This window comes from Cucurbita maxima, unplaced genomic scaffold (assembly GCF_002738345.1).
Source record: "Cucurbita maxima cultivar Rimu unplaced genomic scaffold, Cmax_1.0 Cma_Scf00023, whole genome shotgun sequence".
Classification (NCBI taxonomy): Eukaryota; Viridiplantae; Streptophyta; class Magnoliopsida; order Cucurbitales; family Cucurbitaceae; genus Cucurbita; species Cucurbita maxima.
This window is the reverse complement of record NW_019272039.1, coordinates 3,661,954-3,675,020: the sequence shown is the minus strand read 5'-3', so window position 1 is coordinate 3,675,020 and position 13,067 is coordinate 3,661,954. Positions and strand designations below refer to the sequence as shown.

General features: G+C 34.1%; 2 protein-coding genes across 2 annotated transcripts in view; both read right to left on the bottom strand.

Moving 5' to 3' along the window:
• Nucleotides 1-832: 832 nt before the first annotated feature.
• On the bottom strand, nucleotides 833-7,790 carry LOC111497032 (NAC domain-containing protein 82-like). The gene is made up of 6 exons (XM_023147648.1): nucleotides 7,600-7,790; nucleotides 6,578-7,108; nucleotides 6,185-6,462; nucleotides 5,528-5,923; nucleotides 1,529-1,918; nucleotides 833-1,412 (listed from the first exon to the last, which is right to left on the bottom strand). Exons 2-6 carry the CDS (start codon nucleotides 6,732-6,734, stop codon nucleotides 1,332-1,334), a joined length of 1,302 nt encoding a protein of 433 aa, XP_023003416.1. The 5' UTR covers nucleotides 6,735-7,108; nucleotides 7,600-7,790; the 3' UTR covers nucleotides 833-1,331.
• Nucleotides 7,791-9,942: 2,152 nt separating this feature from the next.
• LOC111496826 (phosphatidylinositol 4-kinase beta 1-like) overlaps nucleotides 9,943-13,067 on the bottom strand; it is a 12,736-nt gene continuing 9,611 nt past the window's right edge. Inside the window, exons 12-16 of the mRNA XM_023147353.1 lie at nucleotides 12,888-13,031; nucleotides 12,691-12,744; nucleotides 12,512-12,586; nucleotides 10,873-10,956; nucleotides 9,943-10,792 (exon numbers count right to left, since the gene is read on the bottom strand). Of these exons, the coding sequence (XP_023003121.1) occupies nucleotides 10,691-10,792; nucleotides 10,873-10,956; nucleotides 12,512-12,586; nucleotides 12,691-12,744; nucleotides 12,888-13,031 (459 nt within the window). The 3' untranslated portion in view covers nucleotides 9,943-10,690. The remainder of the gene's footprint in view (nucleotides 10,793-10,872; nucleotides 10,957-12,511; nucleotides 12,587-12,690; nucleotides 12,745-12,887; nucleotides 13,032-13,067) is intronic.

The following is a 13,067-nucleotide window of genomic DNA, read 5'->3' as shown; positions in this document are numbered from 1 at the left end:
TACAGTTTATGATATATGTTGGTGTTAAAGAAAAAGAAAAAACTGTAATTTGCACTTAAAATAATCCCAGATTTTAAAAACTAATAAAGTTATAGAATTATAGAATTATTATACGATTCAAGTAGATCAAAAATTTAGTGCATGTGAGTGAAGAAGAAAATGGAGCTGTGGGTGAAGAACTTTGAGAAGAACAATTAAAAAAACATGGTGCCCTGCAAAATCTTAACAAGCAACACCATTTATGGGGAAGTTTTCACAAATGGAGAAATCCTTTCATATGCACTTGCAGAACAAGGAGTGGAATAAAATAGTCAATGGAGGCCCGTGGGGCTTTGAGAAAGAATTCAAATACATATCAACAAGCTTTGATTAAAGTAGGATCCATGGCAGACGCATACGATGTTTGGACCTCGATATAGTACGAAAAACTACTAGACTTCTGTTATGGGTGTGGAAGGATAGGCCATGAAGAAAACACGACATATCGGCAATCTTCTCTATCTAATGAATGGGAGTCCACTTTGAAATCGTCTGCCTTTGTGGCAGGAACTTTGAGGATAACAAATGAGGATCAACGAGGCTGGGTTTTAGCCCTGCTTGAACGCCCAAGGTTCGGGAAATCTTCAAACGGTCCAGGCATTTTACCACGAGGACCGTAGGCAAAATCCCCTTGTGGTTTTTGTTTCCAAAACTAAATGTGATGATAGAATAATCATCCATTCAAACTTGAGCTGAGTTTTGATAGTTGTGGTAGGAGCTGGCGATTCATGCATTTATGGATCAAATGAAAGAGCAAATTAAGAACTATTTAAAAAAAAAAAAAAACCAATTCAACACGAAAATCAAAATAATACCATAAAAAGTCTCAAATGGCCAATCTTCCTAATGGCAAAAGATTGAATACTCCTGTTTGTCCAATAAAACTAAACAGCTTTCACAAACCTGTAGAGCAGTAGCAGTGGTCATCCATTTCCTAATTAGAAAATCTGCCACCACAATCACCTATTCTTCTCAGTATAGACATTCATTTGATAAAGGAGGCAGCATAGATATGTGAGAGAGCCTATCCTACTCATCTCAACACAAAAATAATTATTCACAATCAGTCACGGAACCCCTTGGCAGTGAAGTTCTTCAAAATAGATAATCTTGAGTTACTAGAAGGTTCTTATTTACCCATAAACATACATAAGGAATTTTATACTGCTGCATCAGCATAGGATGCTTACAGATTCCTTTTCAGATCAGATTGTAGCTGCTGCATCAGTGCAATTATGGCATTGAAATGATAAAACCAGACGTCCTCTTCAAAGGCTTTAATATGGACTACCTTAATGGGAGTTCCAATCAAATTTTGGCCAGGAAGCTTCAAAGCCATTACATCCCTCATTGGAGTTGGGAGGAACGTTTTCCTGAAACGTTCACATGTTCAATTTAAGTAAAAAGAAATTATAAATAAACAGTGAGGTCTGTTAATTAAAAGTTCAGAAAATTTCACCCATTTGTGGAATCCAGAATGATTATGTACCTGCAGCCCAGCAAACTGGCTGGAACCAGACATGTGTGCATCAGGGTATCCAGGATCATAGGCAGCTCCAAAAGAACTAAATGGGAAACATGGCTCATTAACGCTATCGCGATTGTATGTAGCATTAAGATCATTCAGCTCCAAGAATGACATTGGGTCCTGGTAATTTGGACTCAACGGAATGTCGAGATCAGTCAGCTCCAAGAATGACATTGGGTCTGAACTAACAATTGCTCTGTCAATTGGAAACGTTGAACTATGTATCACTTGATGGTCAGTGATATAACCATTCCCATTTCCATTAAATGCATCAGACCAGCCGTCTATATTTTCTAAACCTTCAAAAATAGTATCAATTCGATCTGCACTATTTGAAGCAGCAACAGTAGCCTGTAAATCACAAAGACATGTTCTGTAGTGTTAGGAGATATCGCACAAGAGTATAACCCCATCTATAGCAGATTGAAACCCAAATCACCATGACTCGACATAACTTAAAAAATTAAACCCAAGCCTATTTCTACTTCTTTTGTTAGATTCCTGCTTTTGATGTAGAGGTTGGTGATGTAAAGGAAATCATTTGTAACACAACAAATCACTGGCCTCAATTCTCCAGATGTATTAGAAGACAAGTTTGAGTTCACACTAAGGTTTTTTATGTTAGGCAGCCTTTATTTCTAAAAATGTTCCTCTACATCAATGAAGTTGAAACATGAGGAGTCACATAATTTTATCTCATTTGCCCATCATGTGATCCTTAAAGAGGCAGGGGAAAAGGGGTCCTCGTGGCTATAAGCTCTCTTCATCTTGTCATGGTTGTTAAGTTTTCAACAGTATCTTCAAAGCAAGTTGTGCTCTAAGGCAGGAAAAAAGGAAAGAAGATGGATGCATTTAATAAAATAGAAAAACATATATTTTCTGCAGAAATTATATGCAAAATTAATACTCAATATTTAAAGATCATAACATATAGTGGTAAAAATGGATCATTACTTTTATTGATGACCACACACGTCTATCCAGGGTCTATTTAATGACAAAAATCAGAAGTGAGATTTTTTCAAACATTTAAAAAATATGATTGAAACCGAATTTCAAACGAAGGTCAGCAACTATGATTCTTTTTTTTTTGGTCACCAGTGGAGGAGAAGATTAACTCAAGGCATATGGGGTTGGGGCAACTTCTTGCGTTCAAGAGGAGGAAGTCGTACCCTAGATAATGCAATCTTGTTTAGTATCCCCATTTATTTCCTTATAATCTTTCGATACATTGAAGATTTTAAAAAAGTTGGAGACGATCATTCGCGACTGCTTTTGGAAAGGTGCCTCTAAAGATAAGTGGTTGTATTTTGGTGAAATGGAAGGCCACCTCCTTTCCCATTTCTAAAGGTGGCCTTGAGTTGGGGAGCAAAACACTAAGTTTATTAGCTAAATAAGGTTGGAGATATTTGAAGGAGGGGCATTGTCTTTGGAAAAAAGTTATTGCAAGTCATTATTTGCCTAAGGAGGGGGGTTGGATTCCAGTCTCAAAAACCTAAAGGCAATCAAAAGGAACTTGGAAGTCCATACTTAAAGCCGGTTGTATAGCTGATAAATGGTACAAAACTATTTGAGCAAATGTGATAGAATTCAATTTTTGGAGGATTTATGGGTTGGAGGTAGAGCTCTCAGGTTCTCCCTCCCGAGACTCTATAACATAACAACTACAAAGGAGAGTGTGGTCTGTCATTGTTGGTTTGAATCTTTAAACAATTGTCTCGTGCTTGTTAGATGGAACTTAACCGATAAGGAAGCTCTTGAATGGGCAACTGTACATTCCATGTTGGAGTTGATCAAAATATCGACTAGAGAAGACTCTAAATAATGATTTCTCCAAAATGATGGTTGTTTTACAATGAGATCCTTAATTCTAGCATAAAATGATTTTCGAGTCCCCATTGATGTTGAGATGACCAAGGCCATCTAGAGAGCCAAGGTTAAGAGGAAAATGAAGTTCTAATTTTTTCTTCCCTGTGAGTTCCCATAAAAGGCAACTTCACATTCCATGTTGGAGCCAACCAATCTCATTAAGAGAAGACTCTAAAGATGATCCCTCCAAAACGACAGGCCCTGAGGAAAGTGAAGTTTTTTTTTTTTTTTTTATGGTTCTCGTACAAGGAAAAACTTAATACAACATGTGCTTTAAAAGAGACGGTTGGTTTGGTACTTTTTTCCCAATTGGTGTGTCATGTACAATGAACTAGGAAAATTACTTTAAACTCCTCTTGTTCGTCTATTGACCTATTTGGGGGAAAAAATTGCCAATGTTTTGTTCGAATTGGTGCTTCCTTAATAGAGTTAATGAGGAAGTTATACAGCTATTTTTTGGAACTCCCTTAGGAAAAGACTAGAATTTTGTGGTTGAAAGTCATTGTGGCTTCATTGTGAAAGTTGCAGAATGACAGAAACCATAAGGTCTTCAAAGAGAAAACACGTAGTCTCAGAGTTATGGGATTCCATTAGGCTAGTTTTCTCTGTAAATTTTTTTTTTTTTTTTTTTTTTTTTTTTGTAATTATGATCTTGTCCATATTATAGCCAATTATGTATCCTACTTGTAACCCTTTGACTTAGTGAGAATATCTCTATCTCCCCTTTCGTATGCTCGTCTAAGCAAAATCATGGCCTTTTGTTTCTCATATATAAAAAAAAAAATTGTCATTGTTTTGGAAATTGGACTACAGGTTCAAACTTTTCTTTAAGAAAGTGGAACCAATAATAAAGAAATTGTGATGAAACAAGCATAAATTTTAATAATATAAGACTAAAAACGAAGTCATTGTTAAACGAGACTTAACAGAAAACACAACTTGACACCTAGGTGTCTGACTTAGAGTAGCTTCTTCCTATTCATTCGATTCTTCCTCACCATTTTCTTACTTCTTATATTCATTTACTTAGATCGTTTCTTCTTCTTAATCAAAGAATATGGGAGATGAATCAAATAAACAAGGGATTAAAGAAGAATCCAAGAAAGTTTCCACTTTGTGAGGGAAGATAAGCATTTGGGTCACCATGAACATCTTTCATGGCAACTGAAAGGCACAAAAGGAAACATCAATAACCAACCAGCAGGTAGACTTAAAATTGACTCGTTAATTCCAAATGGTTGCACCAAAGAAGGCCAAGGTTTCTTCACAATAGTTTCAAATGTTATTAGCATGACTTACCACCCAACTGTTAGGAACTGAGCTTCCATTGAAAGAAAAAAAAAATGAAAGAATACATAGACAAGAAGAGAGCTCACAAAAGGAGGAAAACCGCAAAAAAAAAAAAAAAAAAAAAAAAAAAAAAAAAAAAAAAAAAAAAAAAAAAAAAAAAAANTTTTTTTTTTTTTTTTTTTTTTTTTTTTTTTTTTTTTTTTTTTTTTTTTTTTAATTTCTACAAGTGTTGTTGAGTTAGGTTGAGAAGAAAACTAAAAAGATTCTAAATCTTAGGTAGGTAGTCACTACGATTTCAGCTCTTCCATGCATCCTCCTATACTTTTTCACTGGCCACATTTACCACTAGGCCAACACATGATGATTTAAGGTCTACTACTTTAGATCCATCTATTTTGAGGTAACTTGAAATTATACGTTATGTCGATCAAACAAACTCCTGAAATATAATCAATTCAGATGCAGAGAATAGAATTATGCAATGAAGACAATATAGTGATGCAGGGTGTATGGGCAATAGAAACCAAAAGCTACTTAATTATGCAATGAAGACAATATAGTGATGTAGGGTGTATAGGAAATAGAAACCAAGAGCTACTAGATGCTTTTAATCGCCAAGAATCTGAATGCACAGTACCAAAATGCATCTTCTACTGTTCAGTAAATGTCAAATTTCTAGACTAATAGGATAGTTGTTAAAAAAAGATAAGAAACTTCATAGCACCAAGGAGAAAATTTGAACAATTCATTCATCAGAATCAAATTAAGAAAACAAAGAAATGCTAAGGCAGCAAAGTGCACCTGAAATCCATTAGCATCGTTAAAGTTTGAGTTTCCGTCAAGAAAAAGTTCTTCCATAGTAATCCCATCATTCATGTTATCTAGATTCTGAGGCATCTCCACTGGAGCAACACTCCCGTATGCAATTTGAGGAATCTCCTTCGAAGTAGATGCCAAATTTTCAGTAATATAGGATGCAGACGAACAACCAAAAATGTTACTTGGTGCTGTAGAGGTGTCTGGAGCCAATGAATTTGATGGCTCTGTACTAAGTAGCACTGACAGACCGGAAGGATTATCAACGTCCTCTGGATCGTCAGAATCCCAATCTTCCTCTATAAATGGTGCTCCATACTGGGCACCATTTCTTGGACCTGGACCATCCTTCTGAAATATTACGCAGAGAACGTATGCATCCTGGCATAGGAAACATGATTACATTGGTATCACAGGTATCACTACTTCCATTAATCATTTTATATTTTGTTACACATCACTTTTTATAAATTCTTGACACACTCCAGGCAACAATTGCAGTTACAAGAAGTGATAACCAAGTATTACATATGTACTGCACATTCAAAGTTTAAACCACAACATCAACTCTAAAGACTAAAACTACCACATGAAAAAAGTATATTTCAAGGTTATGGAATCGAAGTTCTAAAGATTGATTACCTGAGCAACATTTTGTAACGACAGTTTCTTTTCTTCAATTCGGTACTCGTGCATGACCCAATTAGTGGGATCCCCTTTTGGTGCTTTACCTCTAAAAAATGTCAAAGTCTTAATCTGCCCAACATCTTCATTATTGCAAGACACAGGCCTATCCTTTCCAGTACTTTTCCAAAACCCAAATTTAGTGCCACGATTCATACGAGCCCCGCTTGCATACTTCCTTTCTCTTGGACAAAAGAAGTACCATTTTAGGTCTCCACTTTTCATACACGATTTATCTGAAAAATAAACAATCCAGTTTCCTTATGAAGCATATAGTGGTATCGGCAACAAACAAATATGATCGATAACTAAAACGAAGATAGGCCACAACAGATAAAAACGAGCAAGTACCTGGAAGATCCCAGGGCGCATATTTGTATATGTCTAACTCAGAAATGACTCCCCTAGGAAGCTTCTTCTGCATTACTTTCCTTTTTAGATAGAACATTACCAACTCAACATGAGTTGGCTGAAACCGAAACCCAGGAGGTTGTGAACTTCTTTTCATTGTAAATCTAGAGACTTCAGTACTGTGTATACACTGTGAAGCTCGTATAAACAACTTCCCACAAGCAGAATGGAAAAAAATCTTAATTTTCTCGTATCTCGATCAGCTTAAAACGAAGAGCTCTCAAAACAAGTGATATAAAAAAGAAGGATATACCCAAATGTTGAATCCAATCCTCAAATAGCTTCGTATGTTTTCCTCTCCACAAAAAAGAAGGTGGGAAAGGAGAGAAACAAAATTAGACGTCAGGTCCAGTGACGAAACAAGATCTTCCACAGGCACCACAATCTCCCCCGGTTCATGAAACAAAAATCATATGGTCTAGACGAGTTCTTCCTCTGGAGTTCAAAATACATTGGTATGCTATGAAAACCCTGTTTTGAAGAACATTAGACGCAGTGATGACACATTAGGCAACGATACTTCAAAAAACGTTCGATCACTTATCAAAACTATCATCGTTGAGCCAAATAAGGAGCGATATTCATTCAAAACGATTCACAAATTACCACACAACAGTTTCCACAGAAGACGAGACAGAACAAAACAACACGCCTTTCGCAAATAGAGCAATCAAAACAACCGAAAAAACACATTAGTAAACAGGAACATCGAACTAACAGCTGCAGAATCAAAAAAGAGCATTCCAACGCTGATCAAAAGGGTATTAAGAAAATGCAGAGAATAATCCAGGAAATCCTCGTTTTTGTGAACCAAGTAGAAAGCTACCAACGAAGTCAACTCAAGAACAGAAACAACGAAAACCTAGAAATCCCCATAGGCGATCATAAACACCAAGCATCGTCTCATCGCTATGGGTAAACGATATGAACAGATTTTGAAAGAAAACCCCAATAAACCATACCGGATTAGCGAGGAAGAGGACGGGGGAGAAACAGAGATGGAGAAGGAGAGCCGCCACGAACGGATTAAAGAGAGAGGGAGAAGGGGATTAGTAGCGTAAGAAGGAAGAATTGAGGCGGAAGAGAGCTTATATACATGGAGCTTAGCAGAGATGAGTGCCTTGCTGTGGAAGGGGGTGAAGAGGATCTACGTGCAACTCTGGAAATATATTTTTCTTTTTTTATTTCCCAAAATATCGTAAACCTTTCTTTTTTTTTTTTTATTACAAAATGAGAAATGGGATTTTCTTTTTCTAAATTATAAAAATACTCTTATTTATATCATTTTCATTTATTTTTAAAAAATACTCTCATTTATATAATTATATTTTGAGAACAAAAAATCATTATATAAAGATTTTTTAAAAATAAATGACAAAGTTTAAAGTTTTTTTTATTAATATAAATGAGTGTTTTTATAATAAAATATATTTTTTAATTTCTAATATTTCTCTCTTGAATTTAAATTCTAGATTTTATTTCTTACATTTTAACCTCTTTAAAACTTTAAAATTCGTGGTCGATGGTAAACATACGTAAAATAACAACATTATAAAATATAAAGGAGAAAAGAGATTTATATATTTTTTATTCTTTAATTATCTATAAACTCGATAAATATTAGGCTACTAACCATATTTAACATCCATAAATGTAAAAGTTATAATTAAAAAAGTTTTAAACATTAAGGAAAGAAAAAACATATATACATTAAATTATATTTCAAAACACCAACTCCATGGTGTAAATGAATAATATTTTTTAATTTAAAATAAAGGAAGGTAATGAATTTTTTTAAATTTTTTTTATAGAGACTCAATTGAAAAATAAGTAAAGAAATTAATTAATAAAATAAAAAAATTAATGGATTATGATTATTTAGTCTACATTTTTTTTTTATATTATAATACTATTAGATGTCGGATTATATGATAAAGGTGCCAAAAAAGCTCAACTAATATTATTAATATTTAATTATGGAAAAAAAATGTGACATTTCAAAAGATATTGTTATTTATGAGTTTTATTTTCGATTCTGTACGGCACAGTTTGACCCAAACTAGTCGGCAAGAATCTCACAAACAATTTCCATTTCACCCAATTAAAAAATTAAGGCAAAATTAATTTTTGCCCCTTAATTTTGAGATTATACTAATTAAAATATTAAAGTGTAATAATTTGCTCCTTATACAACATGTTCTGATTTTAATTGATACATCCTAAATTTAAGAGAATAATTTTTTTTTTTATAAAAAAAAAAAAGAAAAGAAAAATTAAGAATAAGTTTCTAACACAAATTCATCACTATTATCTTCGAGCTAAAATTTGATAACTCTTTTACCGACTTCAAGAGAGAATGTATAAGAATATATATCACTTATTGTCGACTTATACTAACTTTGGCACTCAATAAAATCTAATACATTATATAGGTGAGTTGTGAAAAGTACTGACTAATATAAAAATTAACTCGAGTTATTAGAGTTCACAAACTTTAAGCTTACAATTATTCACTTGGCATCTTATAACAAAATATAACGACTCCAACCTTAGAGACTGAGGAGTTGCTACACATATGAAACCAGACTTTTAACCAAGATCAGGTTCGAAAAATATAATCACAACTCAAATAGTAAAAGGAAAAGAGTTAAATAACATACATAGTCCCTAAATAAGGACCGTTCGTGAGATTTTATCAAACTATAAAAACGAGATTCTAACCTTCAAATTCACAAGAACCATTCTAACCTTTAAATTCACAAGAGCCAAGTTCTCATTTTCTCCAAATCAATCATATCAACCTTTTAAGAGCTCGGAAATCTATCGACCAATCAGTGAAAGCCTGCCTATCTGATAGCAATTCCATATGGTGTTCTAAACAGTTCATACATAAAGCTAACAGACTTTACTAGTGAGATCTAGCAATTCAAGGCTATGACTGAGCGTTCTAACAAAGAGAAGCAAACCAAACTAAAAGATTTATAATCATGAAGGAGCTAAAGCAAGGATCAGAAAGCATTTAGTAACATGAAAAACCTGCACAATAAATAAGTGAAGTGTAAAAGTTACTCTCCACCTTAAGTCTTTGCCTTCTACGAAAGTTCATATTTTGCCTCTGATCAAAGCTGATGGGGCAGTCAAAATTTAAGAATTTAAGCTATTGGCGTCATGATTGATAATCTGCTCGCATAGATCGCTAACAATAGAATATCAACGAACACGTGAGTAAATCCTGTCAAATATTTCACATTTTCTATGATCATCTCTAGCTAATAAATAAATATAAATATGAATAACAGCAGAGATCAAGGCCACTGAAACTCATCATATTAGAGAATTTTCCAGCGTGAGAAACTGGAATCAATTTGCACAAGAAACAGATACTGATGCACAGAACAAATTGTTTCTATCACAACCTTTTTAGTACAACAAGTGTAGAGAGGATCAGACGAGTTGGAAAGCACACGATCTAAACATCTCAAAAGTGTACACAAGATAAAATAAACCTGTATATAATACGAGAGTTTGTCGTTCATTCACCAAGATGTGCTGACACTAATGCCTAGTTGCTTCACATTAGGTACCCCGATGTGTAGTTGTAATCACGATATCGTTAAGCCCAGGAGGTACAGGCAGCAACGGCAAGTTGGGTCTGTCTTCTCCATAGAAACTGGAATTATTATATACAGGGTATGCTTTTTGGTATGGGAGGGGAAGGCTGAATCTGCTATCCCAGCAAGCAGCCAAGTTATCCACTAAATCAAATGAGAAAATTGAAAATGAAGCTCCAGCCGTTGATCAGCCAGCAGTACTTTCTATCGGCTTATAAAATCACCGATTCACACCGCTCATGCAGAAAAAACAGCTATGCAGCAATAGCAAGGAATTTACTTTGACATTCAGGGAAACTTTGAAGCTATGCTACCCCAACAGAAACAAACTAGCCTCAAACAGCTAGTTGGTTAGAGATGCAATCTCAATCAAAATGGTTCACTAGGTTGGCAGTCTCAAATGGTAAAACAAAGAAACCAGAACCACCGTGGAAATCTAACCTCATAATATTCCATTCAAGACTTTCTGATAATAATCATACTGCCGGGTTCGCCATGCATCTAAGCTGCTGCTGATAAGTGAAAGCACTAAAGAGACACATTGCTGCGAGAGAGAAAATTTCACAGTTACCAACCTATCAATGCAACATCCAGTACAAGCACGAAAATTAAATAAAATAGAACCTCTTCAGTCAAACTGAGGTGAAATCGTTTTCTAAGGTTCTGAATTGTTCGTGGGCCACCTTTAAAGCATGGAAATCCAGAGTCCTGATTCCAATATGGAGAAATCAAATGTGTAAACAAAGAAGTATCACGATGGAAGCATTGAGTCCCCGAAAAAAAAAAAAAAGTGTTAACAAAGAATCAAGAAAGAAAACATTCTTATACTCCTACCCTATTGTCGACATTGTCTGTTAGAATAACGAATCATTATCTATGGGGGCATATCAATATGCTCTGCCCCATTACTTGAAGATTTTAAATGGTGGTCATAAGATCCCATCTTGATTTTCTTACATGGATAAGAACTAGCACCCTTGTGCTTCACTGGTTCAAAGCATTCGTTCATTTTTGTGGCGTTTATATTAGTTTAGTTTTCCATTTTGTTCTCTTTTTTTAACTCCATTGTGGGGTTTGTATCTCTAGAGCATTAATCTCTTATCATTTATTCAATGAAACGTTCCATTTTCTTGTTAAGAGAAAAAAAAACTAACAATTCTTCAGTCATCAGCTTCATTTGAGGGCCTATTGTTTGATAATATTCTAATCCCGGTTTCTTATTTCTTGGTCCAAATTCTTAAAGATATAAAGGGCAGTCAACCATATGGCCTTCAGATTTGCATCGACCATGATACTAAATACTGACAAACTCATACTCAACCATATAAAGACCAAGCTTCCAGAATCTGATTAGAAAACACAAAATAAAGATATTCTCAAGTATCTTTTAAAAAAATTACGAGAAAACCTAAAAAGTAATAACTTAGGTGTGCTTGATAACTATTGGCTTTTGGTTTTTTGAAATCAAGCCGACAAATCCAATCCCATCCATGAATTTTTTTGTCTATTTTTTACATATAGTCTCAAAAATCAAACCAAGTCTTAAAAATAAAAACTTAGTTCTCAAAAACTTATTTTTGTTTTTGGAATTAGGGTATCAAATGTTTACTTAAGAAAGACCAAGTTCAATGATGAGAAAACAAACTTAATTTTCAAACACCAAAGGGTTATTCAAATGGGTACTTAAAAAACAGCTCCAGTAACCATGCCTTATTTCAATTTTCTAAAATATTAGTAATGTATATTTTGTTTTTGTCTAGCAAATTATACATAAAATATCATGATTTTTAAAGGAAAAAAAAAAAATCTTCAGAAATAAATTGTCATTTCTTAATGTTGAAACATCAGAGAAGAAGGAACATAAAATTATAGTTATCTAATGCATTGATGTTTTTTTTTAATAAAAAAGAGAGTACAAGAAGCAAAAGAATGGATCTCAAGTGCATACCTCTTCTATTTCAATAAATATGAAACAAGAAAGAAAAACTAATCAAAATGAAGATAAGAAAAGAAAATTTTAAAATATTATCTAATGTGACCACAAGAAGAATAGAATTCTGATCATCTGAAATTCCTCCACAGCATAGAAGAACACATCAGATTTTACAATTCAACGACTTAAGAAGAAATAAGTATTTAGCTGAAGCTTCAGTTCAGTGTAGGGATTAATATTGGGCATAAGTGGGAAAAAAAAAAAAAAAAAAAAAAAAAAAAAAAAAAAAAAAAAAAAAAAAAAAAAAAAAAAAAAAAAAAAAAACTCTACCTGCAACATCTCAACCAGAAGAATAACACGTTCAGCATGCTTACGGCATGTAAGAAATCCTTGAATGCATAAAACCTGATTTCAAGGCAGAAGCAGCAATAAAATTAGCCCAGCTTATGCATGATGGGAAGATATGACGAGTATCAAGGTCAAGAAAGAAAGGGAGGGTCTATGATTACTTTAAAATAATCAAAAAACTCGCTCGGAACTCCTTCAGCATCCGAATCCATGACCTAGCATCAGTATTCCAATTATTTGACAATTAACAAACAAAAATGGGAATAATCATAAGATGTCAAATCATCAAAAAGAAGAAAAATAGAAAGACACGATATAGGTTGTCAGCCAAGTCTGTCTCATATAATACTGAACACACCTCTAGAAGCTCCCGAGTTAATTTGAAAGGAGCACTCTCAAAATTTACTCCGCCAGGTGAGTTAGAGAGCATGAAACCGAAGTCAATATGTATTACATGACCCTCCTCATCCAATAACAAATTTCCATTGTGTCGATCTTTCACCTAGTAACCAGTAGGAAAAATGAATCAGAAGACTCA